Source organism: Harpia harpyja, chromosome 14, assembly GCF_026419915.1.
Source record: "Harpia harpyja isolate bHarHar1 chromosome 14, bHarHar1 primary haplotype, whole genome shotgun sequence".
In the NCBI taxonomy this organism is placed as follows: domain Eukaryota; kingdom Metazoa; phylum Chordata; class Aves; order Accipitriformes; family Accipitridae; genus Harpia; species Harpia harpyja.
This window is the reverse complement of record NC_068953.1, coordinates 15,323,033-15,341,050: the sequence shown is the minus strand read 5'-3', so window position 1 is coordinate 15,341,050 and position 18,018 is coordinate 15,323,033. Positions and strand designations below refer to the sequence as shown.

Below are 18,018 nucleotides of genomic sequence, written 5' to 3'. Positions count from 1 at the left end.
TTCTGAGGTCGGTTTGGAGTTCTGCAGAGGTACAAAGGCCCACCGCTGCAATAAGGACAGGCAGCGTGTGATGCCCCATCAGTGCCTGGCTGGCCACAGCTGCTGAGCTGAGCCCCTCATGCAGGTGCACCGGCTGGCTGGCTGGCAGCCGGTGCCTGGCCGAGCACTGCAGTGATCTGCCTCCCACAGGACCAGAGTCGTTTCCAGTTCAAAGAATGCCAGCAGTGCCGGTCAGAGCTGCCATTCCCAAGAAGTGGAGGGACAGGCAGAGGGGCCACAATAGAGAGCATGATTCAGGAACTGTGTGGAGCTGCAGTGTCAGCAGGACAGGCTGTGCTGGGCTCCACACTGGAGCATCGGGAGCTGTGTCTGTGTCTGGGCCCTTGGAGGCGAAATGTCCTCTGGAGGGGAGGTAGCTGGAACTGTAAATCACCCTGCTGGGGCCAGGGAAGGAGGGGTGGGTGTCCCAGGTAGGCTCTATGTCCCTGATATGCGTGTCCCTTCCTTGGGGCCACAGGAAGTTTTGGCAGCTGCCAGTGAAGGTGCGGTGTTAGTGGAAAAGCCATGGCTCACCCGAACTCATGGGCTGGGAGGCAGCTGGCCAGCACTGGAGGGAAGGTATGGTAGCAGTGTCTGTGTGCTCCCTGCCTACAGTATGGACTCACTCAAAGAACAGTTTGAAACCATTGGAAGTGTTCTTGTTTGCAATTAATGTGGCTTTATTATTAATGTGTTGGGCTCCTCTCTTGACAGCAGTTAGTTACAGAGTATTTCACATGGAAATGGGCAAAAGGACAGAACTCAAGGAACTAAATTCAAATAGAAACATGATGCTGAAGAAAAGAATCAGGGCTCTGTTCTTAAAACATTTAGCATAGAAGAAGCTAGGAGCACAAGTTGCCATTTCAATACAGTTAAGACGTTCACTTTTTTAATTATAGGTTTAAAACAGTATTTTGTATCTATTACATACAGGAAGGTTACGCGTTGTTGCCCACATGCAGAAACAAGCAAAAGCAGAGTTTAACTGTTTCTCTCTATAGTGTTGTATTACTTCTGGCTCTGGATGGGTTCTGCTGGCTCCTGCAGGCCAAGCAGGGTCAGACTCTTTACAAAGTGGCATTTTTACAAGTCTTTTTCCCCATAGTTTTTTAAGACGGGGCGTGGGAGAAGGGAGGGGAGGGAGGACGAGGGGAGGAAGATGGAGAGGGAGGGAGAGAAGCTGAAGGCAGAACAGACTGCCACAAAATACTAAAAAAAAGGGTGGAGCCTTGAGGACAGGGAAACGAACTTGCGTAGGATAAAGCTGTCGAAGCAGCATAGCTGCGGAGTGCAGGAGCACAGCACGCAGAGGGCAGGTGTTTTTACTGGAACACATGCCAATGACCGCACTCCTGCCTGGAGGATGCAGGCACCTTGCAAAGCCTCACTATTACTGCTGCTTAGTCAGAATTGCTTCAAGTTTAAAATTGAGAAAACATTCATGTGTGGGTCTATCTAAAGTTAGTGCATTAGCTTTTACACCTAGCCACGCTTAGGGATCCAGGGATCCAGTCAATGAGGGTCACATTTGTTCCTCTAGTGTCTGGCATCCTGCACCTGCACTGGTTGGCAGCCAGTCCCATTGGCAGGTGAGCCAGGATCTCCCCAAACCACTGAAAGCAACCCCCCCCCAGCAGTGCCTGGGGGAAGCAGGAGCAGGTGTGTTACTGCCTGCGATTGCTTGCCTCAACCAACATTCATGGACGCTGATCCCATCGGGTTACAGAGAATGACATTTATTCTTCTGGCAGACACACCGTGATTCCATGGTTAAAATGAATACAGCACAGGGCAGGGATTTGCTAAATCCCTGAGTAAACTCACATGCTCCTAACAAGGGCTGCGTCAAAAGGGCTGGCTGCTCCTAGGGGAGGGGCTGCTAGCCTCAGGCTTTGTCCTGCAGCTGCTGGGTTTTAGACACAGCCTTGCAGGCTGCAAGCAGAGACCCCTCTTGCTGCCAGCAAGTTCTTTATGGTCTTTTTATGTTGTTGTTTAAATTGCAGCATCTAAGTATTCGTACTGAGAAACCTCTGAACTGACACTAAGAGCACGTGGTTTCATGTTAACATGTATAAATTAAAATATTAAATCCACACAAAATGCAGCTTAACATCCAAAAATAAATATATAAATTAAATGCAAAATAAACCATTTCCCTAGAAACTCCATTTTAGTCCTAGGAGCAGGTTTCTAAGCAGCATTTTCTTTATGTCAGCTGCCAGAAAACTAGCACTGGGACTGAAGTGTCCCAGGCAAGCACAATACAGGGTCCTAGGATGCTTATGATGGAGTCACACCTCGGCTCAGGGCCAAGCACAGTGGGTGACACAGCAGATGGAAATACCTTTCAGTTGCATGTCACGCCTTGCAGCATTGCTTTCTATCTCTTCTCTCCTTCCCCAGAGCACACCCTACTGCCACTCTCTTTGTCTTACAGAAAGATAAAAGCCATCCTTGTGATAACACCCTCTTGCAATGCTCTCAGATGTGGCAAAGGCTCACTGGTGCTGCAGGCTCAGTGCACCTGAGCACTAACACTCCTGGAACAGCTCTCCCTGCAGGGGCTGGGAGCCCCACAGCTGGAATGGGCTTGCATGCCAAGGAGGCTCTGGGTGACTGTTCAGTAGCAATGATGATGCACTCACGGCATACAACTACGCTTCTGCCAGGACAGCGAGAGAGCAAGGACATATGCATGCCCACAATAGGTGTGCTAGCAACTGGCTGCGAGCTGCAAGGTGTGGACAGCACAGTTTTGACAGCACCTCACCTATGCTGGCAACAAGAGTCTGCATGTCCCTGCCACAGGTGTGGAGGAACCAAGAGCAACTACAATTACTAAACTACTTTCCCCGAGTGTTTTGGGAAGGGGGTTCTCCTTCCTCACACCACAGGTTCTATTCCCCACATCCTGGACACTTTGGGGGGACAACAAAAAGCTTGAACACAGCTAAGAGGCTTGGACTGCTGGCATACAGGCAGCGAAGAAACTGCTGCTGCTTGCAAAGCTGGCACACATCAGCTACACCAGCCAGACGCTAGCCTCTCTCAGTATGGCATGCAGGTTGCTCAGCTGCCTCACCACAATCCTCAAGAAAGCCTTTGGTTTACAAGGACAGGGAGGTTTCTCGTACATCTTAGGCCAACAGCGGCCAGGGTTGTTTCAGCCCTTCTGCTTTAGAAGGGGCTGTAGTTGTGCGTTTGGATACTCTTTTTGTGTGACTGTTCAGGCAACAGCCCCTCCGTGCCTCCTACTGTCACACTGCTGATGTGCAGGAGTAAGTTGGCCACTCTGTGTGTGCAAAGCTCAAGTTAGCAGGTTAGGAATGTGCTCTTTGTAGCAAAGAACAACAGGCTGAACTCTCCCGTCCCACTGCCACCCCCAAACAAATGTGTCCTTCATCCCAGCTCCTTGAGCATAGTGAGCAGGTGTTGCAGGATGCTGCAACCAAACATTTGGGACAGAAACCTGCAGAGCTGGCAAATGTTGGTCCTGCCTAGTTTGAGTACAGGTCCCCTTGCTCAGAACACCATGTGTATGTTCAGGATGGAAGATGGAAGAATGACCTTCACTGTCATGCTACAGTTGGAGGGTTTTGCCTTCCCTCATCTCCTAAGTGCGTTTTCTTTGCAAGTTAGTTTTCTTCTCTGCCCCCCTGCTCCCCATGCACTGTCTACATGCAGCAGCAGCACTTCAGCCCTCACCAGAAAGACGAGGTTCATGGTGCTACAAGTTAAATGGCAAGGCAGCCAGGAAGAGAGTAGAACAAGCTCTCACAGCAGCAAGGCAGCCAAGATAGTATACAGAAACTGTACAGGCAGCAGAATAAAGCAGGGAAAGTGAAAGTGCCCCTGGCCTGCAACTGCTCTTGCACAAACTCTTAGCTCAGTCCAGAATATTACAGAGCCCTGCACTTCTTTCTCATGGCATCCAGTGCTGAGCTAGATGGATACCCGATTGCCTGACAAATGGGAACCATGTAGAGGACTAAACCAGAGAAGAACTGGACTGTGATTAGATGGTGTCTCTGATGTTGCATCGGTGATTGGAGAGTCAATGGATGAACGCAAAGTGTGGGAGATTTAGAATTCGATCTTACAGGCTGGAAAAGATTCATCCTGCATCACAACAGTGCTGCTGCTTGCCAATACCATGATGTTTAGCTCCTGCTGTTTCTCATGCGTCTGTTGGTACCATTCTCGTGTCACCTCAGTATCATGTGTTGGGATCAATGTCACCTGGGAAAAGAAAGCAGCAGGGATGATTGTCTGAGAACAACTGCAGTGACAAACAATACCCATAGGAGCTGAGGCTAAAAATTCCCATTAATTTTGGAACACTGTACCCTTGGTACTGCTTGTTCTATTTAATGTCTTTCAGATGTCAGGTTCTCTAAGGCAGAGCTGGTGCTTTATTTTATGCAGTACCAGTACAATGGTGCTCTGAGCTGGCTGCAAACTGGCAGTACTAGCACCATAATGATGAAAATGGCTGCAGTGCAGGGGAGAGCATCTCTCTGTGGAACTCCAGAAACAGCCTTAGAAAGATCCCTCAGTATGAAAAGGAATAATGCTGAGAATGTCACTGTTAATGGTCTGATATTAGATTTTATATGCCTATTGACCTGATGTGCAACTCCAGGACCTTGAAATCTGAGGCTGCTTCATCTGAAAGAACATACACACTTTCTTGTACCTGTCTTCAGAAAGACTGCCCACCCAGGATGTCCTGCAAACCTGACTAAGCAAGAACTATGTGTAAGAACACTCTGGTTTAAAAGCACCAATAAAAAGTTGCTATCAGATCTTCAGCAAGCAAGGCTAGCAACAAATGCTACTGGGTGTGGGATGCTGTGATGAAAATTCAGACCGTGATGGTGCTTGGTTTTTCTTGAGGATAGGTTCGTCCTGCAGAAGATAAGGAGTGTATGATCTCTAAATGCTTCCTCCCCTCAGAAGGATGTGGAAAGGAGGACATACCTGCTTCCACTCATACCATTTTGCAGGTCTCCTCCTCCTCCTCATAGGTACAAACAGTTAGTTTTCTAAGACTGCAGAACAGGACGTGCCCAGTACCATTTGCTTCCTCAGTGCACTCCCTCTGGGTATGTTTGTGACACACACCTCCCCAGCCCTTGTGACACAAGGAACATTACACACACTCCTTGGCATTTCCATGACCTACCTGCAGGTTCTCCCCCCACTGAGACTTCCCTTCCAGGAGTGCATCCAACACTGCACGGCTTGGTTCTCCATTGGCTGCATCATTCCCACTCACAACATAATATGATGCTCGAACCCGCTTGAAGAACTCCGGATCTGTGTTCTTTCCACTGCAATGGTTGGGGATGTATGCCAAGTCCACATAGACAGGTGGACCCATGGGCACAGGCAAACTGCTCTTAGGACTATTGGAAGCTTTGGAAAAAAGAGAACAGAAGCTATCAAAATGCTTCTGGAAAAGACAAACATTCAAATTAACAGTGAAGGACTTGAGTTCCAGAAAGGTTTTTCCCTGCAGCTGCAGCAACAAAGGTAAGATTTATCCAGGCTCTGCTGCTCAGAGGTGACCTGGGTGCGTTTCTGGGCCAATGCTGTCACAGCTCTTGGGAGGGAAAGGGAGTTCTGCTGTTCTTTGGGGAAGGACTGGAAGGCTTTAGGCTCAGAAGCATTTCCTGGGGAAGGGAATAAAAAAATCTCCATTATTAGCTTTTGCAGGGTTGTCATCCCAAACAATATTTAGTCCTAATTTTTGTTGTTTAATAACCTACATTGGCTAAAGAAACCTGTTCTGATGGCCTTTATATGGTATCCTAGGGTATTACAGTAGTCTTTCTGGAAGCTCCATGCCAGCTTTCTGCCATCCCTGTGAATTGCTGCTATTCCAAGGACTCTATTGCTCTTTCCTGTCAACCTTTGGTACCTTTTTTGTCAACCTTTTACGAGATGAGAGATGGTCAAACAAGAACTGTTTTACTCAGCAATATATATGCATATATATTCACACACAACCTATAGAAGGACTGTCTCTTCTCTCCCTCCTGCTCTCTGTGGAATCAGAGGCCTCTGTCCTCTTTTTCCTTCCATATACTATCTCTGGGTAGTCTCTTCTGTGAGAAAAAAGCCACTAACTACTAGCGTGGACAACTTGTTGTGCTGCCTAGCTGCTACACAAACAAAAAATCCCTACCTGTCTCAGCCAGTCTTACAGATGTCTAGTCCTCATCCCAAGTTATTTGGGCAACTCACAGCACTGCTCCACGCACAACCTCTACATCCTCTATCTTTGTCTCAACCCTCCCTTCAGACTCACATATCCAAGCACTGCATCTTGCCAGTCCTTTCTGTGCAGCGCCTCTAAGACATGACCATTCTGCACAGACACTCTGCTAATACCTGGCACAGGCTCTCTCTTGACTGTACCCTATTTGCTTGTCAGCTGTTCATGAACATCAGCTGGCTCAGCCCCTGCTCAGTCCACATTCCTTTGCAGAGCCCTCTCTGGCCTGGCACTACGACCACCTCATTGCTCCAGCTGCTGCTTTCCTCTCGCTTCCCGTTACACTGAGCAGCCCCTGCATCAACTGCTTGGCCTGTCCATTGCCCTTGCTGTCACTGATGCTATCTGTCAGTGACACTGATTTGCCTCACCTGAGCTGTATTTGCAACACACACACACAGGGGCTCTTTTCAGGTCTTCCCCTTCAGCTGCTCTCGCTCAAGAGGAGCTCCCTGTAGTGCCTCTGCAAACCTTCCCCCACTTCTCCTACACCCTCTCTTTGCCACAGTGTCTGCAATGGGCATCTGCTGAGACCACAGCACCTCAGCTATGTTTCAGTTTCTCCATTCTCCCCGGCACTGCCCACCTGCTGGCTCTTGTCTCATACTCAGCATCAATGATCTGGAGCAAAGGATTAAGATTTGCTCTGTGTCTGTAAAGTGCCTGGCACTATGGGGTCTCAGCACAGACATAGTGATGATGCAATACTGTACCACCTAATACTGATATCATCTGGTAGGATACCAGTAGAGCACTGGTCTCTGTGTGAACACTTAGCAAGAGGCCACCGGCTGTACAGATGCTTGAGGCCAAGTCCCTCTTTCACACCTTTATTTAGGAAAAAGAAAAGACCTTAGTTTCCAACAATCAGACTGCCTCTTCAGTGCCCTGTGTGTGGTACTCAGATGCGGGAGCTGTTCCCATCCCATCTCTGCTTAACATTTCAGAGGAAAGGACATATCTGACCATGGCGGTGTCCTGTTATTCTAAGTGACAGCTTTATCCCAGTCCAGCGCAATGCACTTACTCCACTCATAGGCTGAGAGGTTGCCAGCTCTTTTTAAAACACACACATATTTTGTCCTTCAAATGCTGGCATTTCTTTGACAGCACCCACCTCTAAATACCTACTGTCCCTCCACAGATGTAGCCCCTGGGTGGAACTGAATCTTGGCCTATAAAGTTCTAAATTAGGTCTCACAGGTCTGTCTCTCTTCAGAGGTGGTTGCATTCAGCTCTACAAAGGTTGAGAGTTTTCCTCATGGCTTTGATCTTTTTAAGTGATTTGTGTGACAACCTCTCTACCTTATCGCTGCTTATAACTTTTTATGCCTGACTGGGAAGTCCTATTCTCTGTTCTACATTTAACCCAGCGCTTTTTCTCTGTTGAACCTGAAGAGAAAAATGCATGCTTAAGGAAGAATTTCTTACCAGGGTTTGTTTTGATGCCATTAACAAGGCTCTTGCCAGGGTTGCTGTGACTACTCCGGGATAACTCATCCTCTGTGTGAGGAGGCTGTACCAGTGCATTACGTGGTTTGGGCTTCTCTCCTCCATCTCTTTCTTTTTTGGCAGTGACAGATTTTGGAGATTTGTCTGATGGCTGTTTCACAGGAGTGGGTGATCGTTTCCCTTTCACATCTAATTTCCGGGCAGGCGAGGAAGATTTAGGTTTGCTCAAAGGCTTCCTCACACCTTTGTTCTTTTCTTTTATGTCTTTCTTGGAAATTTTATCAGTTCTGCTCATGCTTTGTTCATTTACCAACATATCAGGGTCTACCATGCAGACATCAGGGTGAGGAGGATGGGGATGGGGATCTACCATTGGAACAGGCTGAGGATCATGGCTGGACCTAGAACTGGCATGATGAGCATTCCCAACAGCTTTGTCCACTGGGAGGAAATCGGCATCTTCATCCGAGTCCATGTTGGCATCTGCTGTGATGGACGGACATTCTTCTGTCTCAGGCGGGACATCCGAGTCTGACTGGGAGGTTCCAGAATCACTCACTGATGTTGGAGGGGTTTCCTCCACTGTGGCACTTTGCATGGGGCTACTACCAGTGTGGGGTGGTCTTCCTTGCACTGAAGGATGACCATCCTCCTGTGAGAGGTCACTATCTTCAGAGAGCTCATGAGGGCTCGGGTTGATGAATGAGGGAGAGAGCTCTCCCTTCCTGTGCTTGTATTCACATGAGGAAAATTTCTGTCCACAATCAAAACTGCCTCCTAAACGTGGCTCCATCTCATGGGAAGCATCTCCGTGGTCCTCTGTTTTTCCACCCCTCTGCACATCTGGGAAAAAGGGCTGGAAACTGTGTTCAGGGGACATCAGAGAGGAAGGACGGCTCTGCCTCTCTGTGTCCTCTTTGCCTGTGCATGGAGAAAAACTGCTGTCAGAATCAGGACACGTTTTTTCATCTTTTGCCTCTGCTGCATGGTATGTACTTTGGAAAGCTTGCAGACTGGTGCTCACCTCTGTTGGACCATTGGCTGTGGTTTCATCTTCATGCTGATGATGAGGAAATGATGTCAACACATCAGGGAGAGATGTCAGTGTCATCAGCTGTTCTGCAAATTGTGCCTTCTGCTCTGGCCTGCTTACACAGGGTTGCTGTTGTTTCTCTGCAGAGAATGGTGTGGGCTGTAAACTCTGGCACTCCCTTCTGCATGGGGAGATGCTGTCACCCATGCCACTTGTGAATGGAGAACCGTGTTCTTCAGCAAACACAAAGTCTTTGGTTTCAGCTGTATGTGTTTTCATGGCATTATCGGAAATCTGTGGAGACACATCCCAAAGACTCCTGGTACCTGGTTCCGCTCCTGCACCCGTGTATGTAGAAAGCATATGGGAGTAGAAACTTTCTGCTGTAGTTGATATGACAGGAGTGGTAGCTTCAGATGAAGGCTCCTCTGACAGGCTGGAAGAGTCATCTTTCAGCTGCTGTTGGGGCACAGACTTTCTTTCCACAGCTTTGGAGAATAACTTATCTTCTTCATATGGACTTAGCGGTGAGAATTTAGTAAAAGATGACTCAAGGCTGCTGATTTTCTCAGAAACCTCCAAGTACTCATCTTTCTTCCCCTGGTCTGAAAGCAAAGCACAAGGAGCCTTTAAAGGAAGAGAGATATCCCCTAAATGGCTTGCTGATGTTTGCTCATGTCTGAACATACTGGATGTTTCACTCTTTCCTAGCAGGGAGCATTCAAATCCAGAAGAGCTATCCATCAATCTGCCTTCTACTGTTGGGTCCTTTTTGTATGCCTCCTTCTGTCTTCCGGAAGCAGATTTCAAGTATATGGCTTGCTCTTGGCATTCTGAGACCACTGCTGCACTTGGATAATCTGTTACACAGGAATGGGACTCCTTTGTGGATTTTTCAGCAACCTCTCTCTTTTGTGAAGAATCTTGTCTTAAATGGCACATTTCTGAAGCCTGCTCATCTCTGCCTATGTCTGGCAGGTCACTGTAGCCAGCAACATACGTCCCCACGACAGTGGCTGATGCAGTTTTCATACCTCCGTATTCCTCTTTCCACCCTGGATCGGAAGGTGAAGAGGCAGTAGAACTGTGTGAAGTGGACTCCTGGCACTTGCTTTCCAGAAGGGGTTCTGATACATGAAACTCGTCCATTGCTGAGATGTGTGCATAGACTGTGCCTGCAGCTTCAACAGGGCTGTGCAGTTTAGACTCCTTTTCAGATTTCTCCTTGGCGCCTTTTTCTAACTCTGAGTCACTCATGCTTTCTTCCCCTCGACCTGCTTTCTCATAGTATGTATCTTTGGGATTTGGGATTTCAGATTTCAGGGACAGAGATGGCTGCTCCTGGCTAGACAAAATGATGTTCTCATCTGGACAGGCAGCATCAATATAGGCAGCTGATTTTTCTTGATAAAACGTGTCAGTCATGTCTGTGGGAGAGGCAAATGCTGTGCTTGTGGATGATGGGTGCAGTTCAGAGTCTAGTTCTTCTGGCAAAGCAGAAGACACCTTCAGTTCTTCCTGTCCTTCCGATATCTTAGGCTTATCTGTTTCAGACAAGGGCAAGTATCTTTCATGGATGTCTGTATAGTCAAAGGCTGAATCTGCTTTATCTTTAGGGGATGCTGGCGATGACAACTCCTTCTCAGCAGAGGTATAAAGGCAGGACTCTTCTTCCTTTGCAGAGACGTGAAAACTTTGACCTTTTTGAGAGAGCAGTGCTGTTGCTGGTACCTTGTCAGTGTGACCTGGGCTGTCTGCACCCTTGGGTGTGAAGGGGGAGGGTCCAACTCCAGACACAATTATCTTCTCATAGATGTCAGCATACTTGAAACTTCTTTCATCAGGGTAGGGAGTTGGTTCTCTCTCTTCTTGCTCTTGTCTTGTAGAACTGTCATCACCTCTGGGTCTGCAGACCCCTTCCTCATAGTAATAAGGCTCAGGGGAGCTCCTGGAATAGGTCTCTGGAGGATATGCCACACGGCCGGCAGAACCCACAGCCTCAGCATGGCCCATGGCAGCACTGCTTTTTTGACAAGGGCCTTGTCCTAGAGGAGAGTGTGTACACTGCCCTGACACTGCAGCACTTTCTTCTGGGGATGCTGCTATATATTCATATTCTGCTGGTCTTGTAGATTGCAACAGAGTAGATGCTGCTGCCATCTGCTCTTTTCTTCCTGTAGAGTCATAAAGACCCTCAGTGGATTTGTAGTCATCCTCTTGCTTTCTATCTGACTTGTATTTACAGTCTATTTTCTGATACAAACCACTGATGTCTGATTTCTTCTCTGTGTCTTTCGATGGGACTTCTTCCCGTAAAGGTGGCTTGCACTGATCTAACTTGTAAGGCCTTTCTGTTTCTGGTATTGTGTCAATCTCCTTTTCCAGAGTGGTAGCTGTTACAGACAGGGGAGATGCCATCAGTGCTTGGTCTAGTGACTTTGCATAGATATCTAGGACAGCTTTCTCCTCATCATCTAAGTAGGAGTAATCGTGTTTAGATGTCAGCAACAATTCTTGCCTTTCTTTGTTTCCAGTTAATGCTTTGGCCTGATTGTCCTCACCAGAGACATATTGAGAAGACAGAGAAGAACCTTCCATTTGTGTTCTTTCTGGGAGAGTGATGTCAGCAGGAACTATTTCTGCTTGCTTTGTTTCTGATGTAGGTTTGGCACTCTTCTGTGTGTCTTCTTTGTAATCACACGATTCCATCTTTAAACATTCTGCTTCTGCTTGCAGTAGCACAGGTTTGTCTTCAGCATGACAGAGATCCTCGTCTTCCTCATCCTTGGGTAACTGCCCTCCTCTTCCAGTGTCTCTTCCTTCCTGAAGATACCCATACACTGAACCCCATGCTTCACTTTCTGCTCTTCTCCAGCTGTGACTGCCAGGCACTGCAGGAGATAGGATCTCCCCCTCTCCCATTTTAGGAAGGGATTTTTTTTCATATTCTGGTACCTCATCCAAGAATGTGCTCTCTCTCTCTTTATCATATCTCTGCCGCCTTCCCTGAACAGGGGTCTCCACCTCTTCTGGAAACCACACTTTCTTCTCATAACTTAAATCTTTCATGTAAAAGTCTTCCATTTCTGGAGATTTTTCTTCTTGAGCTTCCTTGAACCTGCAAGATTTTACACCTTCAGTAGAAATGTGTGAAGATGTTTTATCCTCAGTTGGGCTAGAGCCTGTAAAGTGTAAGCCCTTCACATCTGGAGATACTTCCTGAGAGTCCAAGCCTGCAGTTCTTCCCCTAAGTGGGTCCTTTTCTGTTGCAGAAAATAAACTGCTGTCATCTGGAGACATTTCTTCAGTTGAAGTATCTCTGGGTGACGTGTCTTTAACTGAGCTACTTTCTGGGCAAGCAAAAGGTTTTGACACTTCTTTCGTGAATTCTTTGGCAGAAATTTTCAGTGATTTTTCATATGTAGCTGGGCTCTGATCTGTAAAATCCATGGATTTCACAGCTTCTGAAGGGAATTTGTCAGTGAAGTCAGACGTAGTTTTTTCTTTTGCAGGTATCTCTTCTGTGAAACTAAGAGATTTTATGTCTTCTGGAGAAATTCCTTTAACAAAAAGGTCTGAAGAGATTTCCTTGCTGGGACTCTCAGTGAGAGAAATGGATTTCGTCTCTTCTGGAGAAATGTCTTTAATGGAAACATGAGAAGATTTTTCTTCTTCTGAGGTGTCTCCCGTGAAATACAGCAGTTTTTCTTCTTCAGTAGTCACTCCCTTAACAGAAATATCTGAGGATTTTTCTTTACCAATACTTTCTTCTGTAAAAGAAAGTGATTTGGTGTCATCTGGTGAAAATTGTGAAGATTTGTCACTTTCAGATTTGCTTTGGCTTGTGAACTGTGGAGGATCCACATTTCCTAGGGATGTTTCTGTGGTAGAGAATGGCTCAAAGGACAAGTGTTTTGAAAATCCCATTAAACTTTCTGTCATGGTTTTAGTTCCTTGCTCTTTTTCTGGCTCCAGAAACACATCTGTGCTGGGATGGGGCAGCATGGGACGCTCCTCCTCCTCCTCCTCCCCTATCACCACTGTGTCCTGCTTGTGGTAGGACAGCCAGGGCAGCTCCTCCTTGCCCACTGGTTCTTCCTGCACCTCCTCCCCAGGAGACACTGGAACGTCACTGCCCAAGTCCAACTTGTGCTGTACAGGTCCAGGCACTTCTTTTTCATGTCTGTATTTAGCTGCAGATAGCTCATCTTCTTTGAGAGGTTCACCCTTGGCTCCCTTCACCACAACAGAAGTTTGGCTTTCCAATTTGTTGGCAGCAGCATCTGTTTGTTTTTCAAATAGATCTGAGTCTACTGTTTCTAGTTTTTCCTCCACTGGAGACTGGTGGAAAGGTGTGTGTCCTGCACTAGTGGGGCCAGATGGGGTGGGAGAGGCCATTTTGACTGTACTATCGTCAGGACTCATGCATCGTTCTTCAGCCTCTGCAGAATCAACCTGGGAAAGCGGTGTTTCTTCAGTGGATAATGGCAGACCAGAAGTTTGCACCACTTCCGTGGGAACACTGATTAACACATTATCAGGACCTCCTTGATGAGCAAACATGGGGGCATTGTAATGCCCTCTGAGTTTCTCAGGCATTTCAATATTTGGAGTCCCATCTTCTTCTTCCTCTTCATCTTCTGCCTCTTCATTAGGATCCTTTTTTTGAGCTTCCAGTTTTCTCTCTCCTTCTGCTAATGCATGGAAGTCTTCAGGGGGTGGAGATTTAAAACATTTGTCTTCCTCCAAGGATGATGTGGGGGAGATTGTGCCAGCAGAGGGAACATAGTCAAGACCTTGGGTTGCTTCAGTCCGAGAGGAGGGCATGCTGTTTACTGTGTCTAGAAGTAAAGAGCTTTTCCCAGTCTCTTCTGTTTGTGGTGCTGTTATAGATGCAACTGATTGATCTTCTGCTACTGAAGTTGCAAAAGATGAAAGCTTATCACATTCTGTAATGGAGGTAGCAGAGGATATATGTTCCTCCTCAGCTAGAGGTGCTGCCACAATGTTTGTAGGATATGCCAGGATTTCAGACTCCTGGCCAGCATAGCCCTTGGCTGAAAGGTCAGCAGTAGGCATGGCCTGTATTCCATGTATTGCTTCAAAAGAGACTGGGTGGTCAGGAACAGAAATGTCATAGGCATTGACATCATACTTCAAGTGTGGGATCCTCTCTTCCTGTTCATCATGTATTTCTTCATCAGAGATGGTCTGCTCTGTTTCTGAGTAGCCTGGGATAGTTTCATCTTGGATATATGAAACATGTTCTGCTGTTGCTCCTGCTGGGACTGGCAGACTGCTCAGATATGACTCTTCCTTTGTTACGTCCTTTCCAAGTAACTTGTTTTTCTCAACCATGTCACTAAAATCTTTTTCCTTTTCTGTAGTGGTAAATATTTTGTCCTCCCTCTCATCCTGATTCAGCTCATAGAAGTCTCTATTCTTTTCCACCTTCTCCTCTGCCTTCATGTGCTGTTCTTCCTTTTCTTCCAGTTCTGCCTTTTCTATCACATCTTCTCTCTTTTCCTTCTCACCCTCTTCCTGTGCCTCTGTCCCCTCAGTATACTTTTCACAAGTCTTTGTTTCTGCTTCCCTCTGTTTTCTGTCCAAAGAGATTTTCTCCTCTTCCTCCTTTTCTTCCTCTCTGAACGCTGATGACTGAACACCCTTTGCTAAGGGGTCTGTCTGTGATGGTACTTGTTCTTTGTCTGGAACCAGCTGAACTTCCTTGTCCTGCTCAGCTTTTCCCTCACAGTATCTCGTGTCATAATTTTCATCTATTGTTGTTCTTTCATCCTCTATTTCTTCAGCATGACCTGCTCTCAGTTCTAGCTGATGGACTGCCTTTTCCTCTGCTGGTGATTCTTCTTCCATATCAGTAGTAATTATTCCCTGATCAGGAATGTTTGTTTTCAAAATCAGATCCACTTCAAGGCAACTCTGAGCAATCATGTCAGCAGAGTCTTTTATCTCTGTTTCAGGTACTCTCATAATCTTATCACTAACCTCAATATCAGACATTTCCTGAGTCACCTGCAAGGCCCCTTTCTCCTCGTGCTTCAGTTCCTCAAAGTCCTTTGTAAGATCTTCTGGTGAAGACAGGACTAACCTCTGTTCAGCTATGGAAGTCTCTCCTGGCTCCACCTGTACAAGTGCCTTCTCCATTGGTGATGTCTTCAAGTCAGCAGGTACTTCCTTTTCAGGTTTGACTTTGATCTTCTCAGTTTTGAGTCTGCCTGGAACTTTTGCCTTGTATAACGTTTTTCTTACTTCTGGGGTAAATGGTTTTAAGTCTGGTTTAGAAATTTTTTTGGGCTCTGGTTTGGTTTCTTTCTTTTTATCCTCTTTCTTTGAATCTTTTTTTTCCTCTTTCTTTCCATCATCTTTTTTTAAGTCTTTTTTCTCCTTCTTAATCTCTTTCTTTTCTTTGTCTTTCTTCTCCTCCAGTTTGGAAACTTTCTCTTTGAGATGCTTTTTTCCAACCTTGTCTTTTGACAATTTTCTTTTCTCAGCTTTGAGAGTATCACTTGTTTCTGTCTTTACCTTTTCATGTTTAACAGGTTTCTCAGGAATTTTCTCTGAGTGTTCTTTAACCTTTTTCTCAATTTTAGTATCCTTTATGACTTCTGGTTTTACCTCCTTAATCCCCTCCTCAACTGCCTCTTCTTTCTTAGCTTGCTTTGTCACAGATGGCTTGGGGGAAGATTTAAGACTCTCTTTACTGTCAGTTCTTTGTTTAATTTTGGTCTGCTTCAGCACAGGTGGAGGTAATCCAGAAGTGATATCTTTCTGAGTAGCCACTGGGTACCTCAGAAAATCCAGATGCTTGAGTTTCTCAAGACCTTCCAGTATCTTATTTTGAGGAGCATTTCCAGGAAACAAAACCCTTACAATTTTCTCTGTTGGGCTAGCTGGAAGCCATACCACTAGGGCTGTGATGGATGTGAGATAGGGAACAGAAATTTCACCTTCTTTCCCACTTGCGAGAATTATGCCAGTTTTTGCTTTACTATTACCAGCCCATTTCTGCATTAGAAACTGCATTTCTTTACTGTCCTTGACAGGATTCAGTATATACATGTCCAGCTTACCCACTCCCATTTTGTGGAAGAGTGTGATAGGTTCAATGGTACTGCTCACCACCCTGTAGAGAGGCTCTGATTTAATGCCTAGTCTGTTGAGATACTGCAGTGTCAGACAAGCTTCTTCGATGCTCCTCTTTACTTTCATGGACGATTCAGGCATCTTCAGTTTTTCAGGAACATTAAAAAAAACCACCCCTAGCTCAGGAGAAATTAGGTTCTTCATCCAGTCACTGTAGTTGGTAGAGCCCTGGGATTGTTCCTCCTCTTGCTCAGCAACTTTCCTCTGCAGCAGCCCATTGATGCCAGGTAGGTTGTCTGCACCAATGTGGGTGAGCAGGATTGAGTCAATCCTATCCAGGTGCCTTACAAGCTTCCAGAAGCAAGATTTCCTGTCAGAGCCACCATCCACAAGGATGTTAAACCCATTGACAGCAAAGAGAGCAGAATCACCTCTTCCACCAGGGAATATGTAGCAGCAGGGTTTGGAAAGCTTCAAAAAGCCCCCTGAAGTGGGTGGCTCCAGGAGATCAAATGGAGATGGCACGTCAACTGTCTCAGAGACGTATTCTGCAAACTCAGACACCCCATCCATTTCTGGCAGAACTGGATCAGGATTCAGTTTCAGATTAATAATTTCCTGAAATCGAGGATGCCCAAGGTTGCTCCAGTCTCCTTCTCCCAAGCACGACACAGTAAGGGAGGCCTTGATATCTGAATCAGTGTTGCTAAGAATCTGGGTGACCTAATGAGACAAGCACAGACAAATAAAGGTCAAATAGAGCTCTGAGACCAATTCAGCACTTAAAAAAATTAGCCAGTTAATGCAGAAATACTGAAAATGCCATGAGCACTTTACTGACAGGAAACATTGGGGATAGATTAAATAGTCCAAAAGCCCGTTGCAAATAGATGCATGGGGCCATGTTCTGCTCTCTTTTGAAATTCTTAACATTGATGGGCTGTTATGCTTCCTGACTGTTGGGAATGCATGGTGACAAGACCTCAGGAAAGAAATGAAAACAGGAACTGCCTTGTCCTCTTTCCTTACTTCTTCCTATTTAACCTGTGATATCAGTCCCTGGCTTGGGCTCAAAAGCAGCTGTTTCTGTTGGATTTGTGATTTCTAACCCTGAGATACCCTTTTCAGTGCTAAGCATCATTGTCTGAACTTATCCTCGCTCATCGGCTAGTGAATGATCACATAGCACTTTGTGCAGTTTTAGTGCCATAGGACTTTCTTTTTTATTCAGATTTATTTTCTTTCCTGGGACCTATTTTGAAAGTCGTGACTCCATCTCTGATATACATACAGGGTTGGGGACATGCTACATGACTAATAAATAGAACTAAGGTCAATATAATTTCCAAGGCTCCTTAGAGCTATGCTGAACATATCCCAAGCAAAGAAGCATTAAACCTTGGACTTCCTAAGTATCTGGAGTGAGATTAGTACACTTCTTTACACTGTGTTCTCCTGCTTATACAGCCCTTAATTGACTAGTTAATGTCCAAATAAATGGGTACCAGAAATAAATGAGAACAATCAGCCTAAAATAAATGAAGGTGGGCAGATTTGCTATGTAATTACAGCAACAATGATATCAATTGTCAAAATACCACCCAGCCATTCCTGCAGCAACTGTACATTCAGTCAGATGGAGACATTCTAAACATCTGGCACACAATGATCAGTGGAAGTAGGTCTTATCAAAAACTGAAGCAGCATATCTGTATTGGCAACAAGCACCAAAAGAAAGAGTTTAAAGCCTCTGAGGAAAGCTATAGTACACCTAGCTAAGATAATTAGCATTGCAGCAGAGGTTCAGAGATGTCCTATAAGGTTTTCAAGACCCCACTGGACAAAGCCCTGAGCAATCTTGTCTAAATTCAGTGCTGACCCTGCCCTGTGCGGGAGGTTGGGCTACAGACCTCTCAAGTGCCCTTCCAACCTGGATGATTCTGCAATTCTACAATTAAATAATGACATTTGTAGTTATTTAATCATCATGTAGTTACTTAATCAGCATTTATTCATCCCCTTGTAATCTTTACACACCCCTAATGAACACTGAACCTTGTGAACAGCTTATACTTGCTGGGCTGATTGTGAAATGAAGAGAAATATC

At 45.9% G+C, this 18,018-nt stretch overlaps 1 protein-coding gene across 2 annotated transcripts in view; it reads right to left on the bottom strand.

Annotated features, from left to right (window-relative positions):
- Nucleotides 1-695: 695 nt before the first annotated feature.
- The window catches only part of MAP1A (microtubule associated protein 1A), a 72,638-nt gene continuing 55,315 nt past the window's right edge, over nt 696-18,018 (bottom strand). For both annotated transcript variants that reach the window (XM_052808971.1, XM_052808972.1), the window contains 3 exons: nt 7,754-16,634; nt 5,228-5,460; nt 696-4,281 (listed from right to left, as the gene is read on the bottom strand). In XM_052808971.1, coding sequence (XP_052664931.1) covers nt 4,126-4,281; nt 5,228-5,460; nt 7,754-16,634 — 9,270 coding nt within the window. In that variant the 3' untranslated portion in view covers nt 696-4,125. The remainder of the gene's footprint in view (nt 4,282-5,227; nt 5,461-7,753; nt 16,635-18,018) is intronic.